General features: G+C 37.3%; 1 protein-coding gene across 1 annotated transcript in view; it reads right to left on the bottom strand.

Annotated features, from left to right (window-relative positions):
• Positions 1-1,161: 1,161 nt before the first annotated feature.
• The window catches only part of PPAT (phosphoribosyl pyrophosphate amidotransferase), a 43,892-nt gene continuing 27,938 nt past the window's right edge, over positions 1,162-17,115 (bottom strand). The window contains exons 2-11 of the mRNA XM_023192243.2: positions 16,078-16,144; positions 14,916-15,122; positions 11,733-11,845; positions 11,484-11,629; positions 10,233-10,305; positions 9,149-9,300; positions 8,605-8,732; positions 7,007-7,228; positions 4,425-4,545; positions 1,162-3,320 (exon numbers count right to left, since the gene is read on the bottom strand). Coding sequence (XP_023048011.1) covers positions 3,124-3,320; positions 4,425-4,545; positions 7,007-7,228; positions 8,605-8,732; positions 9,149-9,300; positions 10,233-10,305; positions 11,484-11,629; positions 11,733-11,845; positions 14,916-15,122; positions 16,078-16,144 — 1,426 coding nt within the window. The 3' untranslated portion in view covers positions 1,162-3,123. The remainder of the gene's footprint in view (positions 3,321-4,424; positions 4,546-7,006; positions 7,229-8,604; positions 8,733-9,148; positions 9,301-10,232; positions 10,306-11,483; positions 11,630-11,732; positions 11,846-14,915; positions 15,123-16,077; positions 16,145-17,115) is intronic.

Raw genomic sequence — 17,115 nt, 5'->3', positions numbered from 1 at the left:
GGTACAGCATGTAGTATGAGCAAAAGCACAGACATCTCTTTGTTTAGCTGGTACACAGCAATCCTATTATTTAGCATTCCATGACTGGCCTGAATTAAAGCAGAGAGAGCTAACTCTGTTTTAAAAAAGACCGTTAGTACAATTTGAACAAAAAGTTTACTGAGGATGTTGCCAGTATTACCCCCTGGGTGGACTAAAGGATTTGTTAAGTCAGATGCTGTCAAGTCACTCACACTATCTACTGATTGTGAAATTTCAGTTACACCATTATCCTGCCAAATGAAAGAGGCAGGCATAAACAAGGAAGAATGAAGAGGGGCAAAAGTGTCATTAGGATGGGGAGTTATGTTCCATCATCTTGGAAAAAGCTGCCCACAGTATGAAGATGTTAACTTTTCATTCCGTTTTACAGGTTATAGCATTGAGCAGTTTTGTGAACCTTTGGGCATGAGATTTCTCCCTTAAAATTCAGTTAGTTTGAGCTTGGGCTTTAAGAACATAGCAAGTCTCATTTTTAGTAATTCTATGGACGAATGTTGGATTGGAGGAATCCAGAAGAATTAAAGATCCAGTCCAGCAACCAAGGTTTACCTAGTTGCACAGAAATTTTCTTAACACTGGCAGGTGCCCTACTAGTAATCTTTCCTGTGACCAGTTTATCCTTAACATGGGAGACTTTTTCTTTGGATATCTTCAATATTAAGTATGTAGTATTTTCAGGGTGGTGCCTTTCACTTAGTTAATATGCATTTATGTTCCCTCTGTCATTTGATGGCTTGATTGCTCATTTCTTTTAAGCACTGAATAATATTCTATTGTCTGAATGTACTACAGTTTATTCACGTACCTACCCACCCCGACACTTTGAATCTAATCCTGCTCTTCCATGACACTCCCTCTTTCCCCATAGTGCTTCCAAGGAACTTGCCACGATGTAGTGCTTACTTAGCATTGCATTTCTAATTACTTTATTTGTCCCTCATAGTCAACCAGACGTTTTGCCTGTTTCATAAGAGATGGCCTATTTATTGAAATGCCTGGATCAGAGAAATAAGATATGACTAGGTGGTGCCAAGAATGGAGCCTGGAAGTTGTCTTCATGCTGTTTACCATAATGCACTAACTAAAGTCACCATTAAAAAAAAAAAAAGCACACACATATTTAAACATACTTATTACACATATTTATCAACAAGGCATCACAAATAAGTCACAAAAAGTAAGCTTAGTTTAGTTCACAATATAAATCCCGTGAAAACACATTTTTCATCTCTGCAGTTTATAATACTCTACGTATATAAATTTAAAGCAGTTAAACAACATTTGAGATTAAATTGGTAAAAAAAAAAAAAAATTGTAATTGAATTCAGACTTCAGAAAATTGTGAAGTAAAAGGCCATGATGGAGAAATATTAAGAAATCTGTAGAATTACCAAACTGTCACAGTATTATTTTTCCTTTACAAAAGCATCTCAGTAAAACAAAAACTACAGAAAACGCAAAGTAAAATCAGAGATTTTGGTGTAATACTTTCCCTGAGTCTCTTGTTTTAAAAATCAAAGTAAGGCCAGTTCAAAATTGACCCACAGGTCTTGCCTCTTCCATGCTGCCATGGGGAATACATTTAAGACAAGAGGCTGCACATGTTGAGGTGGTCCCAGGGCTTTATTCAAATGTCAGTTTGCCCGTGTCACTGCCACAGGGTTATCTGACCCACTGCTGCATGTGGGCTTACAGAGCTGTCAAAATTTTATCTTGGCCTGCTATAATATAATATGTGAGACTATATACCAAAGGAAGACAAACAGTTTCAGTTATTAATAAATATTAAATTTCTAAATGGATCTGGACACTATATACATCAAATTATGGTAACATAACAGAAACAAACACTTTTATGTTTAAAAATTCTTACATAAACAAAGGTTTGGGGTCAAGTCATCTTAAACTTCTAAATCTCAGATGTTACAAGAAAAAACTTCAAAAAAGAAATCAAACTCATAGATCTTAATAAAGTAGAAAAAAGTGATTATAAGATGATACTAATTCCCCAAAGTGGTTGTCTCTTTGATCCTTAAACAAAACTGGCCCCTACTGTGTCTGTACTTGATCACTTAATTGCAATAATGTTTATGTGTACATGTGTACATCTACATGTATATATGCTTGCAAGTGATCAAGCACTTCATTAAAAAAGCATATGATAATTAAGGATAAAGGGATTATTTGAATCTAAAAATCTAGTTTTTATTTCAAATGTACCAGGTTACTTACTGAGCTTATAGTATCAGGGCACTAAATACTATGGATCACATTTTCTAGTCAAATGTAGGAAAAATGTTTTCCACAGATTTTTACAACCCTTTTTAGGACATCTCAAAGAGAGGTGGCAAAGATCTGCCAATTATGTCTCCTTCAATCATAATGAAATCTTAATTGTAAACTAATTTCAAAAAGTTAATAATCATTAGCTTTTCGAAAGCTAACAGTCATAAGCTGTCTTAAATTCAGAGGTGAAATTATGGTTCAAATCACAAAAGTATGATGACACATTCACATTCTAATTAATGATTTAATCTAAGTATTCCATTGCACATGTGGGGTAACTGAGGCACCACAGATTATATTTTGTTTGTTTTTAAAGATTTGTCTATAGTTAGGGAAGTCAAGGTCATAACTACAGCCAGAACTGTAGAGGCTAGACACCTATGAGGTATAATGTATTCTATTCAAACTTTGTGTGAAATGTTATATTTAACTCACCTGTCTTTTTGGGGCATCACCTCTCCTTAACTCTAACTTCTTGCAAACCCTTTAAAGCATGGACTTGGTAAATGTCAGTTACCACCTGCCTTCTCTGACCAGGTTAAAAATGCTAGCCGATGCTTGTGTAAAAAAAAGAACACCACATATTGTTGTATTATATGCAATTAGAGATGTTCAGTTATCGCACTTTGGTATCCTTTTCAGAAAAAAAAAAAAAATCTCCAAACTTATAAAGGTAAACATAAGCATGGCATTTTACATTGTACCAACTGAGTAACAGTAAATAGATGAGGTGTGACCACTATAACTTCTTGACCAACTTTCTATCTTGAAACTACACACATCCAACCCTACCAGCTACCATTCCAATTCTACAGGATATTTTCCAGTGAGACAAGCTGTACAATGACCACTCTTTTCAAAACATTCCAGGCCATTTCCATTTTCTTGGATCATAATGTCATGCTTTTTCTCTTTCTGTTTTTTAAACTTTATCCCTTCTTGTACAGATGAAACCAGTCCTTCTACTGACAGATACACAACACTGTTTGCTCCTAAAGGGAGAAAGAAGGAAAAGTAAAAATGTAATGAGAATTCCTTTAGAAAGGAAGAAATGCTTCAACAGAGAATAGTTACAAAAAAAAAAAAAAAAAGAATAGTTACAAACAGAATAATTTAACCTAGGATAAAAATTTCTCCTTTAGCCTTTCTTTAAAAAAAAGGAAAAAATAAGTCAATAAAACTTAGTTCATTTTTAAAATTTTAAATTGGAATCTAGGGGATAATATAATTTAAAAGAGCAGAGGAGGCTTCAAGTCTAGAATGGAATTAGAGGGCTTTGGGAGTAATTTTCTTAATTGAGAAAGTGGAATTTAAAGTCAGGAAGATCTAGGCTCAAATTTAAGCTCAAATTCACTCAGTTTTCCAAAGTCTATTCTTTCATCTATATAAGATGGTGGAAACATTGCCTAAACGTAGAGTTTTTATGATGTTATGATAATACAAATAATATAGGCAGTATAGTTTCTGGCAAAGTGTGAGTGCTCATAACATGTATGACACCCATCAGGGTGATATTTAAAAATATTTAACCAGTGAGGCACGTGCATGACAGGTTAAAAGAAACACCAGCCATAAACAAATGGTGTAGAGGTAGCAAGGCACAATGACTAAATATCATGTGTTATTTCCACAGTTTATACATCACCTGATTTTCAAAGGAAGATGTCTTACCCAGGAAAACTTAAATCTCAAAGTCTCCTTATCTCATTATTGAATATGAACCTACACAAACTTTTTACTTTGTGATTTGTATCGACATCCAAATTACTCTGTTAGAATCTGATTAAATTACTTTTGTTTTTCTTGGGATCTGACTTTTAGGAGGTTTTAAGTGATATGCTTGTACTTCCCTCCACCTGGAAACCACCTCTCCCTTCTCTGATCTCACCTTGGCTTAGCTCTCCAACACAAGAAGACTCTATGGCGTCTGCCCCATGCCCACTACTCTCACTGTTGAGAATAGTATTCAATATCTGCTTAACTTTATAAAACTTTTAACAAACATTGAATACTCCTTTTTACTAAAGGTGTAAAGACTGTCAAGCTTTGGATTTTCTCTGTTAATAATCAAAGTTTATAGAAATTTTAATACTTACCTAGATATTCTGCAAGGTGATCAAATTCTGGTTTATTGGCAATGAGCTCTTCTTTTGTAGGAATGTTTATTCCCATGAAGCATGGATATTTAATTGGTGGTGAAGCTACTCGAATGTGTACCTTGGAAAGAAATCATTGTACACAAGGTTTGTAACACTATGCAAAATTCTCTTTCATTGTGCAAATACAATATAAAATTGTTTTGCATAATATTCAGTAACAACATATAGGTAATAAACTATTCTTTCTACAAAGCTGCTTCTTGTTTTTTTTCTGTCACCTAATCATGAGGAATTTTCTTTCTCTAGATATCCTACTTCTTATTTGATGTCTTTACATTCCTAGAGCCACTTAGATTTTCTCTTGTAATACCGGATACTTCTGCTTATCTCTTATCTTACCATTTAAAAAAGGAAAAATACAATTTACCAGGTTATAACAAAATCTTACTACTACAACAGAGTTGTTTTTGTCTGTTATTTTTATTTTTATTTTTTTGCCTTTCATCAGGTACATTTAAATGGCTATACTCAGTGTCCACATTTCCTTTTTAAACTGTATTAGAATAGATTTTCCCATTTTTGCTATGTAGTCTTCTTAGTATTTAATGGCTGCATCATATTTAATCACTGATATATCAATTTACTAAACTATATTCTCCAACCGGGAGATATTTAAGCCATTTCCAGGTTCTTTGACTTTATTCTTTTTCACTGTTACAATAAATGATGAAATTATGTTAAACTCTTATATTTATTACATAATTTCCACAGAATTCCAGAGTGAGATGATCATAATCCTAAGCACAAGTATAAAAAAGGCTGGAAAATCATAATCCCAATTATCTTGGAAACTTTCTAAATAAATTGGCATACTGCTTTTCATCCTACTTTCTTCTACAGTGAGATTTTATTTTTGATTTTTCAGAGATGGGGTCTTACTATACGTTGCCCAGGCTGAGACTTTATTTTTAAATTTACTCAACTATTAGTTGTAAATGGCATCTCACTTCTGTAGTATGAGCTATGAAATAGAATAAGCTTTGAAATCTTAAAATAACTTAGTATGTATCTATATAAAAACATGTTGTACACAATATATACATTTGTCAATTTAAAAAATAAAAATTAAAAAAAATTTTTTTTTTTCAAGACATAAAGTGAGGCCAGGTGTGGTGGCTCACACCTGTAATCCAAGCACCTTGGTAGGCTTAGGCAGGCGGATGGCCTGAGCTCAGGAGTTTGAGATCAGCATGGGCAACATGGCGAAACCCTGCCTCTACTGAAAATACAAAAAATTAGCCAGGCATGGTGGTGTGTGCCTATGGTCCCAGCTATTTGGGAGGCTGAAGTGGGAGGAGGATCGCTTGAGCCCAGGAGGTAGAGGTTGCAGTGAGGTGAGATCGAACCACTGCATTCCAACCAGGTGACACACTGAGTCCCAGTATCAAACAAAAAACAAAAGACGTAAAGTGATATTAAAAAATAACTTGGCTGGGCATGGTGGCTCATGCCTGTAATCCAAACACCTTGGGAGGCCAAGGCAGGTGGATTACTTGAGCCCAGGAGCTCAAGACAAGCCTGGGAAACATGGTGAAACCCCGTCTCTACTAAAAATACAAAAATTAGCCTGGCTGCAATGACGTATGCCTATAGTCCCAGAAACTCAGAAGGCTAAGGTAGGAGGATTGCTTGAGCCCCAGAAGCAGAGGTTGCAGTGAGTTGAGATGGTGCCATAGCACTCCAGCCTAGGCAACAGAGCCAGACACTGTCTTTAACAAAGAAATTTTAAAAAACATTAAGTCAAAGATATTACACTGGAATTGGCTACATGTCTTCAAGTAGAGAAAGCGATCAATACTCCACTGATTTTAAAGAGCATTCTATTTTGTGCTTTTAGACTTTTTTTTTGAGATTGGTTCGGCTCACTGCAATCTCCACTTCCTGGGCTCAAGCCATCCTCCCACCTCAGCCTCCTAAGTAGCTGGAATTTCAGGTGCGTGCCACCACGCCCCACCCATTTTTTGTAATTTTAGGAGAGGCGAGTTTCACTACGTCGCCCAGGCTGGTCTTGAACTCCTAGACTCAAGCAATCTGCCCACCTCAGCCTCCCAAAGTGCTGGAATTATAGGCATAAGTCGCTGTGCCCAGCCTATTTTGTGTAGTCTTTTTGTTAAAATTTTAGGTTTTTTAAAATTTAGTTTAATTTTTTAAAATTTAATTTTACTATTATCTTTTATTTTTGTAGAGACAGGGTCTCACTATATTGCCCAGGCTGTCCTCGAACTCCTGGGCCCAAGCAACCCTCTTGCCTCAGGCTCCTGGGATTACAGGCATGAGCTACCTCACCCAGCCTTAAGCTTTTATATTGAGCTTTTTAATCTATTAAGGATTACATTTAATGTAAGTGTGGCTGTTACATGTTCTCCAAGTTGCTACACAGTTAATCCTAAATCAAAGTGATATAAAAAAGTTAATTTATTATATTGAACATCCATTTTGATTCACTACCCTGAATTGCAATTTTATGCCAGTATCTTATTGTTAACTGATGCTTTAGGATATGTTTTAATATTACTTACCTCTTTTGCACCAGATTCTTTGAGCAGTTTTATTATAGGTGAGATGGTATTGCCTCTCACAATTGAATCATCTACAAGAACAATTCTTTTGCCTTTAAAGTTGTCTGACAATACTCCAAATTTTTTTGCAACACCAAGTTGTCTTAACCTCATGTTTGGCTGAATGAAGGTTCTCCCTACATACCGGTTTTTACACAGCACCTCCACATATGGAAGTCCACACTGATAGAGAAGAAATGAAAGGACAATGAGGAGCAATATACAGAATAGGCAAATATTAGTACTCTAGATTGTGTTGCCACCAGAATATTCAAGTGAAATTTCAAAATAATTTTCCTTTATTATTTGGAAAAAAGGCAAAGAGAAAAACCACTAAACAAAATATACTTGGTGGAAAAACCAATTCATTTTGCGAGGACTCATAATGTTTTTGTCTTAAACATTATTCCTGTTTTGAAAGATAACACTAAGCATATGAAGACATGACAAAGATTAAATCACTGTCAGAAAAATTCATTATTCAAAATGATAATTTTTAAATAAATGAATTAAATAAATTAAAACCAGTAGACCAATGAGATACTTTTTAGGGATAGGAGGTAATTAACCCATTTATCAAGGTAATCGTTTATAAAATATATGCATATTAATTATTTTAGAAGCTAATAAAGTACCCAAGGTAGTGAACATTGGATATTATACCCCAGGATTTTATAGGTAGTTATACAATCTACCTGGTTATGAAAATAAAGCATTACAGCGACAACATTATGCTAAATGAACATAAACAGCTTTATTATTACCCATACTTAGTAGCAAGCAAATATTCCAGTGACTTGTGAAGATAATTCAAGATAATATTAAGTAAATTTTTCCACTGAAGTCAATATATAGTTGATGAACAGCATGGGTATGAAGTGCATTGAGTCTACTTATAGGTGGATTTTCTTCCATCTCTGCCACCCCTGAGACAGCAAGACCAGCCCCTTCTTTTCCTCTTCCCTCCTCAGCCTACTCAACGTGAAGACAACAATGACGGTGAAGACCTTTATAAAGATCCACTTTTACTTAAGGAATAGTAAATATATTTTCTCCTCCTTATGATTTTCTTCAAAGCATTTACTTTTCTCTAGCTGAAGTTATTGCAAGAATACAGCATATAATACATATACAAAATATGTTAATCAACTGTTTATGTTATTGGTCAGGCTTCCAGTCAACAGTAGGTTATCAGTTAAGTTTGGGGGCATTAAAATGTATACACAGATTTGACTGTGCAGAGGGCTGGCACCTTTAACCCCCAAATTGTTCAAGGGTCAACTGTATATTCATGATGTTATCTTTTTAAAAAGAGGGCGGCAAATTTCTGAACCCTTTAGTGAACGTTTTTTCTTTTCAGTGAACCTTTTAGTGGTTTTCACTAAAATAGTGCCATTGAGTAAAACGCCTGGAAAATAAATAACGCTTGTAAACAAACCAACATTAACCACCAAACCTTCCTTTCTCCTTAGAAATGTTGATGTTTCTCTTTATAGGCAAGGATTTCTTATTCCACAGCTAGGAGAGCAATTCACTGCATGTTAATTAAGAGAAAATACCTTTCCTGCATAAGCAAGAGCAGCAGGCGTAGCAGATTCTGGAACAGTGCTGACCAAATCTGCATCCACAGGTGCTTCAATCGCTAGCTGCTGGCCACAACGGTATCTTACTGTATAAACCATTTGGTCTGGTGTGTTTGTAAAAGGAGAGAGAGTATTTTACTTAGCATAATATAACAGTGTTATTCTAAAAAACTAGTGCCAGAATTCTATAGATTGAGTATAAAAAGAAATGCAATATATACAAAAATATGAATGTGGAAATACACAAACTAGGGAATTGAACTGTGTGGTTTTAAAAAAAATTTGACCCTTCATATAGATCTAAAAATCATAATCCTTACTCCTAACAAAAAACAAAATCCAAGAGTCAAAAGGAAGTGAAAAACAGTCATCTTATAACTTGTGGGCTCAGTCCTATATCCACAACATATAACTATGTGCCTTCGAAGAGCCAGGTAAGCCTCTGAGGCAAGAATTGCCATATTTCAAGGAGACAGCTAAAACATTTATATGAATATTCAAAGAAAAGAAATCTACTTACCTTCAAACATACTGTCTGGTCTTGCAAAATAAACATATTCAAAGATACAAAAAGCCATTGGGTTTCCTTCAGACCTTGATATAATATCAAGAGTTCGGACATTATGTCTGGATATTTCCACAATTTCTCCAGGCAAGACTTCACGGTAATATCTTGGGAAACAATGTTAAAGAAAGAAGACTTTTAATAAACTAGTCCTTAAGGCTGATGAAAACATTAATTATAAAACACACAGAGTACCTTCCCTTAGAGAAACAATTGATTCATTCAATATAAAATCTAGAAGTGGCTTTTTAAAAAGTGGTATGTCTCCTGCAATGATTTCTGTATAATCTCTCTGTAAACTCTAAAAAATTAAGGGCCCTAAGTTGTATTGAATTTTAAAAGAATAAAGTATAAAGAAAACATTTTCTCCTGGCTTACATTTTTCTATCATAACTATCTCTCAGTGAGGAAGTTCTTCCTTTCTAAAATAAGTCTATGTTCATATTGTACTGTAAAAAGAGAAAAATATACAAAATAATTAAAATAAGTTTCATAGTATCTTGAAAGAATGCCAGCATCAGAATTAGAAGCTATTACTAGAACATTAAACTCAATGTAGGCCGGGCGCGGTGGCTCAAGCTTGTAATCCCAGCACTTTGGGAGGCCAAGATGGGCGGATCACAAGGTCAGGAGATCGAGACCATCCTGGCTAACACGGTGAAACCCCGTCTCTACTAAAAAACACAAAAAAAACCTAGCCGGGCGAGGTGGCGGGCGCCTGTAGTCCCAGCTACTCGGAGGCTGAGGCAGGAGAATGGCGTAAACCCGGGAGGCGGAGCTTGCAGTGAGCTGCGAACCGGCCACTGCACTCCAGCCTGGGCGACAGAGTGAGACTCCGTCTCAAAAAAAAAAAAAAAAAAAAAAAAAAACTCAATGCAACTGCTGAACATAACATGCATAAGAAAATCCCTTTATAAACATTTTCTATCAGATATCAGAAGGAAAACTTTCAAACTTTCACGTAAATAAGAAACTGTGTCTAAAAAAAAATTCTTTTCAACGTGGGAAAAGATAATATGCCAAATAAGGTAAAACTTACCTTGCACCAATAGATAAGAAGCTACAAGATTCTGAAGACACCACCCATCCTTCTGTTTCTGATGTTTTTTTCTCTGTAAATCACAAATCAATTCAGTTAATGGATTCAAGAAATTTTAAGAGGCTCTTTCAACAGAACAGCTAACACTAAATAAATAAGTAAAAAAAATTCATAGAATAACCATTTCTATGGCTTTAAGAGCACATGGATCCTCATTTGACTTGAGCCAAAGATAAAATAAATGATCTTCTAGGCCGGGTGCGGTGGCTCAAACCTGTAATCCCAGCACTTTGGGAGGCCGAGACTGGCGGATCACGAGGTCAGGAGATCGAGACCATCCTGGCTAACACGGTGAAACCCTGTCTCCACTAAAAAATACAAAAAATTAGCTGGGTGAGGTGGCGGGCGCCTGTAGTCCCAGCTACTCGGGAGGCTGAGGCAGGAGAATGGCGTAAACCCGGGAGGCGGAGCTTGCAGTGAGCTGAGATCCGGCCACTGCACTCCAGACTGGGAGACGGAGCCAGACTCCATCTCAAAAAAAAAAAAAAAAAAAAAAGATCTTCTAAGGTTCCTTCTAACATTATGATTTCATGGCTAGAAAAACATCTTGATAAAAGTCAAAAGAAACCACTAAAATCATACTGCAGAAATGAAAAAGCTAGGGAAAGGACATGAATAGGCAATCGAGACAGGAAAAAATAGGAATCTCCATTAAAAACATTAAAAGGGACTCATCCAGCCGGGTGTGGTGGCTCACACCTGTACTCCCAGGACTTTGGGAGGCTGAAGTGGGCAGATCACCTGAGGTCAGGAGTTTGACACCAGCCTGACCAACACGGAGAAACCCTGTCTCTACTAAAAATACAAAATTAGCTGGGTATGGTGGCGCATGCCTATAATCCCGGCTACTCAGGAGGCTGAGGTAGGAGAATCACCTGAATCCGGGATGCAGAGGTTGCAGTGAGCTGAGATTGCCCCATTGCACTCCAGCAGCCTGGGCAACAAGAGCGAAACTCTGTCTCAAAAACAAAACAAAACAAAACAAAACAAACAACAACAAAAAAAAACCAAACGGGACTCATCCTCAGAAGTACTCAAAGAAACATACTTCAAAAAGGAAGAATACATTTACCATTATTTCATTACTTAGCTCCCTCCCACCCATCAACTCTCTAAGATTTCAGGGCTTGATAGCAGTACGACAATAACTGAAAAACATTATGAAATGATATTCCTTCTGAAGTTTATTACCTTTGTCATTTATATCAGACACTGGAATAAGACGACCAATGCATAAGGGACGATTTCCATAAGGATCTCGTACTGCATAAATAACATCTCTGTGCATTATAAGCAGGGAGTATGCTGTGGGTGCTTCCTTCATCAAATTTTTAATCCTGGAATTAATTAAATAATTGAATGAATAACTTCAGTTATAAACATATGCAAGGCAAAACTCTCCTTACTAGAGCTCCAAGTTTAATCCAGTTCTCTGCTTACCTGGCTACCCAGTCTGGGGTGTCATCTTGTTCCTGAGGAGGGGTATACGCCAGTAACTGGGTAATCATTTCACTATCAGAACTTGTGGACAGACCAATACCATGACGCAGAAGCTATACAGAAAAAAAGAGAAGTTTAATCATCAGAGGGGAAGCTCCACCCCACCCCAAACCCAGTAGCCAACCATAATGGAAAGAAATAAGGCATTCTGTGGATGTCCAGCTACGAAAATCCTGCACCCCACTAATGCAGCAGTCCCCAATATTTTTGGCACCAGGGACCAGGTTAATGGAAGACAACTTTTCCATGGACCAGGGACAGGGGATGGTTTGGGGATGATTCAAGCGAATTACATTTATTGTGCACTTTATTTCTATTATTACTATATTGTAATATATAATGAAATAATTATACAACTCACCATAATCAGTGGGAGCCCTGAGCTTGTTTTCCTGCAACTAGACAGTCCCATCTGGGGGTGATGGGAGACAGTAACAGATCATCAGGCATTATACATTAGCTTCTCCTAAGGAGAGCACAACCTGGATCCCTTGCATGTACAGCTCACAACAGGGTTCATGCTCCTATGAGAATCTAATGCTGCTGATGATCTGGACAGGAGACAGAGCTCAGGTGGTAATAGTGAGCAATGGGGAGCACCTATAAATACAGATGAAGCTTCACTTGCCACTCACCTCCTGCTGTGTGGCCTTGTTCCTAACAAGTCACAGACTGGTACCAGTCCCTGGCACAGGGGTTGGGGACTCCTACGCTAATGGTATGTGTATACTAATAACGGATGACCATGGCTGGAGGCAATATAGGAAATCTAGAAGGTTTTCAAGCAGGAAAAAAAAGTGCTTTAAGAGATGTATAGAAAAGCTTTTGAATACTAAATTTGAAGGCATGCAGACCTGAAAGTGGGTAGGGGATCTTGAAAATTTGGTTTGTGGGTCTGACCTTTTCTACCCTCAACACTCTTGATGAACTGGGTATATTCCTATAAAAGTAGTACACTACAGTGTTAACTTTCAAGCTGGGTTTCTTAGTGATCATAATGGTGGCTACCCATCCTCATTGATTATTACTGATAGAAGAAAGGAATCAACTGTATTGAACAATGAAATGTAGCAGATGCAATAAATATCGTTTGAGTGTCCTCTATGATAATTACAAAGTTCTGAGCAAGACTGACCAGGACAAGGGCAGCCCCATGGACATGCACAGATTGAGTCTGAATGGGCACTACAGAACATTTTCAGTAGGGAGCTAAAAGTAGAGATGAAGTTTAGCATCTGGGTAAGGGGTAATGTCAGGAAACAGTGAGTTAGTGGTTATCTCTAAGTGGTGAATTTTAAAGAAATTTTTACTCCATATTTATATGTTCATGATTGTCTGAATTTTTAAATGAACTATACATTTTCTCATTTGGGGACAGAAAAGCACAATAAGGTCATTATAATACCTACAAACAGGGCTGGACAAAGCTCTAGGAAATGTCTAAAGACAGAACTGAAAATAGAATGACAATGAATGGTACAAAAGCCTGGTTTCTAGATATTTTTGACCCAGCAATTCATTATTATTCAGCTTCTGTAACTGTTCATCTTATGTGAATTGCCCAGCTCTAGAATGCTTATAGGATGATGGGGCATGTGGGTAACCATCTATTACTAAATATCACCAGGTTCTGAGGTTACCAAGTCAAGATTATTGGGAGCTAATAAACTGAAGAAATCAACATTAATTAATGAATGCCTGAATGGATAAAAGGAAGCTACTAGGAATGAATATAAAGACAGGCAGTTTAAAAAAAAAAAAAAGATAAAATGAATGAAAGCATAGGAACAAATTTGACGACATTAGCACAGAAAGCTCCAAACAACATGCTGTGAACCAAGAGTTTAAACACTCTCTGTCCCTTTTCCCATACTCTAGTTTTCTGTCATTGTTTCCAATTCATTTTTTTCATGTCATCTCCAAGTATATACTCCATTTTATTTTTATGCTTTTGTGATATATAAGAAGAAATATATATGTTGATTTTAATCCTGGTCTTTCCTGGTACATAGCTCCTAAAACCCTTAGAATTGCCAAAATGATAGGTGTCCTTTTGTATGCTGTTGAGATGACCAGTAGCTAGGGGTTCCTACATAGCATCAGTATGAGGGCTGGTTGCCAGGGGAATCAACCAGAGGGTTGGAGCTTCCAGCTTCATCCCTGGACCCCCAGGGAAGGGGAGAAAGGCTAAAGGTTGAGCTGATCACCAGTGGCTGATGATTTAATCATTCATGCCTACTTCATGAAGCCTCTATAAAAATTCACAATGACTAGGTTCAGAGAACTTCTGGATAGCTGAACACTTGGAGATGCCTGGAAGGTGGTGCCCCTGGAAAGGGCATGGAAGCTCCATGCTCGTTCCCACATACCCTGCCCTTTCCATCTTTTCACCAGACTGTTCTTCTGTAGCCTTTGTAACATCCTTCATAATAAACTGGTAAATGTATACAAAGTACTTTCTTGAGTTTTGTGATGTTTGAAACCAAAGGCAGTGCCAGGGCTGTTGCAGGAACTCCCAATTTATAACTGGTTGTCAGATGTACCAGAGGCCTGGACTTGCAACTAGCATCTGAAGCGGAGGACAATCTTGTGGGATTGAGCCCTTAACTTCTGGAACCTGACTTTGCCTCCAGGTACTATCAGAATACAACTGAATTATAGGATACCCATTTGGTGTCCTCTGGAAAATTGGCTGGTATAAGAAACCCCCCTATTTGGCCACAGAAGTGTGCTGAGTCTGAGAATAGGAAAAACAGCTTGGTTTTTCTTATCTCATACAAGCTTTGTACATAGCAACAGAGTTAAAGAGATAGCAAGTCCATAAACTCTAATTTCTCTATGCTTCCGACCATAAATCAACTCTCCCAAATCTCTAAAGCAGTGCATTCAAAAAGTGAGTCTAAAATGCGTATTCTCACCCTTGTCTCCAACTCCAGGAGACATCTTACAATCTGGAATTGTAACAAGTACTCCAGATCACTCTGATGCAATTGTTTGTTGCAGTTAAGTAACAGGTAGCAACAATCAGAAAATGCCTTTTACAAAGATCCTTAACTTTTATTCATTAACCCATGCTAATCATTTAAAAAGGCTCAGGGAAAACAAACAAACAAACAAACGTACCTTTTTCCTTAATCGAGCAGCATTTACCAATTCACCATTATGTGCCACAGCTATCTTCCCATGAAGTGTTTCAACAACAAAGGGCTGACAATTTTCTAATTCACATTTTCCTGTAGTGGCATATCTTGTGTGTCCAATTCCAAGATTTGAAACATATAATTTTTTCAAATTGTCTTCAGTAAAGACGTGATTTACAAGACCCATTCCCTTGAGAAATCAAAAAGTGCAACTTAGAAAAAAACAGACTAGTACTGCTAGTAATAAACGCCTCTCTTCTCTGCTCAGCCAATACAAATAAGACAAAGAAGTACATTTAATTTCTCTGTGTTTCAGAATTCTAATAAAAAAAAAAGGCCAAAAACAAATAACCTAACTGTAAGAACTGTGAAGCACTTACTTAAAAAAAAAAAAATTTATTGAGGGAAAAGTCACATAACATAAAATTAACCATTCTACAGAGAAAAATTTAGTGGCATTTAATACCTTCACAATGTTGAAGCACTTGTTTTTCATAAGATACTATTCACTAAAACATTTAAGAACAGATGTACTAAGCAATAAAATTTGTCAAGCATAAAAACTAAAATTTGCATTAAACAAATCAAAGCATCTTAAAGCATTTAAATAAATGACTCCCTATTTGAGTTGGTCTTAGGCAAAAAATTGTCACTGGGGAAGAAATACATCCTAATTTGACGAATGTTAGGATATAAAGTTGAAAGTGGCTGATCCAAAGAATATCACTTTTGATTGCAAATTATTTATTCAAACACCCCCCCATATTAATGATCACCTGTCTTTTGTTATCTTTGTCATCCCATTTCTTTCACTTTTTAATTAATTAATTTATTTTTTTGAGACGTAGTTTTACTCTTGTTGCCCAGGCTGGAGTGCAATGGCATGACATCAGCTCACCGCAATCTCTGCCTCCCAGGTTCAAATAATTCTCCTACCTCAGCCTCCCAAGTAGCTGGGATCACAGGCATGCGCCACCACACCTGGCTAATTTTGTATTTTGAGTAGAGACAGGGTTTCTCCATGTTGGTCAGGCTGGTCTAGAACTCCCGACCTCAGGTGATCCTCCCGCCTTGCCCTCCCAAAATCCTGGGATTACAGGAACGAACCACCACACCCGGCCAAGATTTCTTAAGTTCAAATTTACCTTGTGTGATTTGAATGTTGGCACTGAACTCCCGTCACTAGTCACAATACCAGCACTCTCCTGACCCCTGTGAATATAAAAAGATACTAGCTGTTAAATCTGCCAATTGATAAGCTTCTTGAAGAACTTTATCAAGCATACTTTCTCGACAAGCATCCATGAACTTAGTGTGACAACACATTAAATGCTACTTGTACTAGCACTACTCCTATTGATGATGCTGATGCTGATGATTAGCAATCACAGCAGATGACAATGTAACAATTAGATATCTAATTCTAACTAACATGTCCTAAGCATTTTACGCTGTAAAAATAAATAATTTAAAACCTATTGGAACCCCAAATATACTTTAGGCCTTGAGAGAGATATGACTGTGATCCAAGTCACATATGGTTACAACTTCTGTTTCTCAGACTATAGATTAACTCACTTTCTAATTTTTCTTGTTCTATACAATGACTAGAGAGAATTAAAAGACATCAGAGACGGCCAGGCATGGTGGCTCACGCCTGTAATCCCAGCACTTTGGGAGGCCGACATGGGCAGATCAGGAGGTCAAGAGTTGGAGACCATCCTGGCCAACTGTCCACTAAAAATACAAAAATTAGCTGGCCATGGTGGCACACGCTTGTAGTCCCAGCTACTGAGGAGGCTGAGGCAGGGGAAACGCTTGAATCAGGGAGGCGGAGGTTGCAGTAAACCAAGAAGAAAAAAAAAAAGGACATCAGAGATGATAACATCCTGCCTTCTCAAGTGATGACCTCTGTTAAAGATTAACTTCTAGGCGGAGGCGGGTGGATCACAAGGCCAGGAGACTGAGACCATCCTGGCTAACATGGTGAAACCCACCCCGTCTCTATTGAAAACACAAAAAATTAGCCGGGTGTGGTGGTGTGCGCCTGTAGTCCCAGCTACTTGGGAGGCTGAGGCAGGAGAATGGTGTGAACCCAGGAGGTAGAGCTTGCAGTGGGCCGAGATCGCACCACTACACTCCAGCCTGGGCGACAGAGCAAGACTCCGTCTCAAAAAAAAAAA

This window comes from Piliocolobus tephrosceles, chromosome 3 (assembly GCF_002776525.5).
Source record: "Piliocolobus tephrosceles isolate RC106 chromosome 3, ASM277652v3, whole genome shotgun sequence".
NCBI classification, from domain to species: domain Eukaryota; kingdom Metazoa; phylum Chordata; class Mammalia; order Primates; family Cercopithecidae; genus Piliocolobus; species Piliocolobus tephrosceles.
Note: the sequence above shows the minus strand (reverse complement) of the source record. Positions and strands in the feature narration are given on the sequence as shown.